The sequence below is a fragment of the Corvus brachyrhynchos genome, unplaced genomic scaffold, assembly GCF_000691975.1.
Source record: "Corvus brachyrhynchos isolate BGI_N302 unplaced genomic scaffold, ASM69197v1 scaffold125, whole genome shotgun sequence".
NCBI classification, from domain to species: domain Eukaryota; kingdom Metazoa; phylum Chordata; class Aves; order Passeriformes; family Corvidae; genus Corvus; species Corvus brachyrhynchos.
The window spans coordinates 883,652-885,730 of NW_008238342.1; the positions used below are offsets into that span (position 1 = coordinate 883,652).

Genomic DNA, 2,079 nt, shown 5'->3' on the forward strand with positions numbered 1-2,079 from the left:
AGCAGCCCGCCGGTTCCCGCTGCCCGGTGGGGACCCTGTCACATCTTCTGTGCCCCACAGCCCGCACCGTGCCCGGTGTGCCCTCTCCTGACACGGGACGGTGCCCAGCAGCTTCGTTTCCCTCTGCACCTGGTGCCCACCCGCTGATGAAGGATGCTCTCCAGCGCGCTGATCCAGCCGAAGTAGGACCCCCGTAGGAACCCCAAATAGGTCCCCCATTTAGAACCCCTACCTGCGCCCTATTTCCGAAAGGCCTGCGCCTCCCCATGCGCTCTCCCAGCCTGGAGAGAACAGCCAGGCTGAACCCCGCACCCGGCGCTGGCTTCCTGCTCCCCAGGGCACAGAGATCCTCATTCTCCCCCCACCTCGGCTTTCCACACATCCCAGTCTTTATAATTCCCGCTGCTGGAAGGCAGCTCCATCCGAGACCACCCTCCCTGGCATCCCCCTCCTACTCCCACGGGCAAGGACTTTCAGGGCACAGCGGCATGGAAAACCCAAATGCGCCCGTGGGGAGGGAGGATGCTCGGAGGTGAAAAGGCTGGGCGTGCAGGGTTCCCCCTCGCTGCCCAGCTGCCGCAGGCTCCGCGCTCTCCCGCGCCCTTCCAGAGGCTCACAACAGATCCCTCTGGAAAAGCAGCTCAGTGGGAGAGAGTATTATAGACAGAGTGGTTTTGCAGTACGTTATCCCATCCCCAGACAGAGGGAAACGCTTGAAAGTTGCAGCAACCGATCCGTATGCTGGCAGAGAGCTGGGACGGGGCTGGTAGAGTCAGAGTGCTGGCAAATCTCCAAGAGAAATTGCTTCTTTTCCTTTTTCTTCTTTTCTCTTTTTTTCGTTGTTTTTTTTAAGAAAAAACCCTCATGACTCCGAAGGCTCATTTCCAGCATGCACCCTTCAGGACTCTCTGGAGCTGGAAAACTGAGCTAAATAAATGCTGAGTTCTTCCTCCAGCGTCTTTCGTTGCAAGAGTAGGGCCGGTTCCTGCCAAATTCAGGGAGGGGGGAGGCGGGCTGGGGTTTCGAGGGAATGCCAGCTCCAGGAATCAAGTGATTATGTAAAAACCTTAGCTCTCATTTAAATGAAAAACAAGCTTTCAGCCCTCGTGGTGGTGGAAAAAATTGATTTAAGGATAAAAATTGACTTGGGCACAAAAACTGCTTCACATTTATTATTATTTTTCAAACCGTGTGATTTTTCTGGGGAGCCAGCATTGATCCTTCTGCATTTAGCAGCAAAGCAGATCAGCTTCAGGAGTTCTCCACCAGGGAAGCTGCTCTGAGGGCTCCCAGTCAAAGGCATAATAGAGATGTCTAATATTTTGCATTAAAACTTTGAATATCTGAGCTCCACTGATCTGTGCCCTTCCTGATTTACACACTCCCCAAAAGGACTGGTTTTCCTGTCTCCCTGTTTCAGCAAATACTGAACTGACATATCACATTATGAAAGCTTCATTATTTTTGTAAAACCTTCCCAAGTAGAGTGACTGTTATATTAGGAAGTATAAATAATTAAAGCTAAACGAGAGATGTCAAAATAATGGAACAAAGTGTATTTTATGATGCATTATTCTGGCTTGTTTATCCACAAAATTCAGTAATTAGTAAGCAGCCTCTGAGTCATTAGCAAGGTTTGACTGTATTATTATCTTTATTAATTATCATAATTATTATATTTCCTATACTGTGGAGTCATTGCTAGTGGCTTTGCAGTTAAGGCAGAATTGACTTTCCCACTAAAAGCAGGATTTAATTCCGTTGTTTCCTACAAAAATGAACACATTTCGTCACCAAATGTGCAGCAACTCCCCAGCAGATACAACCCAATTTATTTGCAGTGCCTGAGACACCCCATCGCTCCCTTTCAGACCCTTTCAGAGCTCATTTTTTTCCCAATGAAGCCCCATTTCCTCAGATTTACCCCGCTCAGCCCAGTCAAACTTTGCACGTTCATCTGCCTCTGTTAGACCTCGAACAGAGACTGATCTGAGACACCCAGTGTTACAAAGTGTTATTGCTATTAATAGCCAGAATGCTTTATATATATATATATATATATGTATGTATACACATATA

At 48.2% G+C, this 2,079-nt stretch overlaps 1 protein-coding gene across 1 annotated transcript in view; it reads right to left on the minus strand.

The window, feature by feature from the left end:
• TOX2 (TOX high mobility group box family member 2) overlaps positions 1–1,580 on the minus strand; it is a 151,289-nt gene extending 149,709 nt beyond the window's left edge. Inside the window, exon 1 of the mRNA XM_017735132.1 lies at positions 233–1,580. Within this exon, the coding sequence (XP_017590621.1) occupies positions 233–382 (150 nt within the window). The 5' untranslated portion in view covers positions 383–1,580. The remainder of the gene's footprint in view (positions 1–232) is intronic.
• Positions 1,581–2,079: the final 499 nt, after the last annotated feature.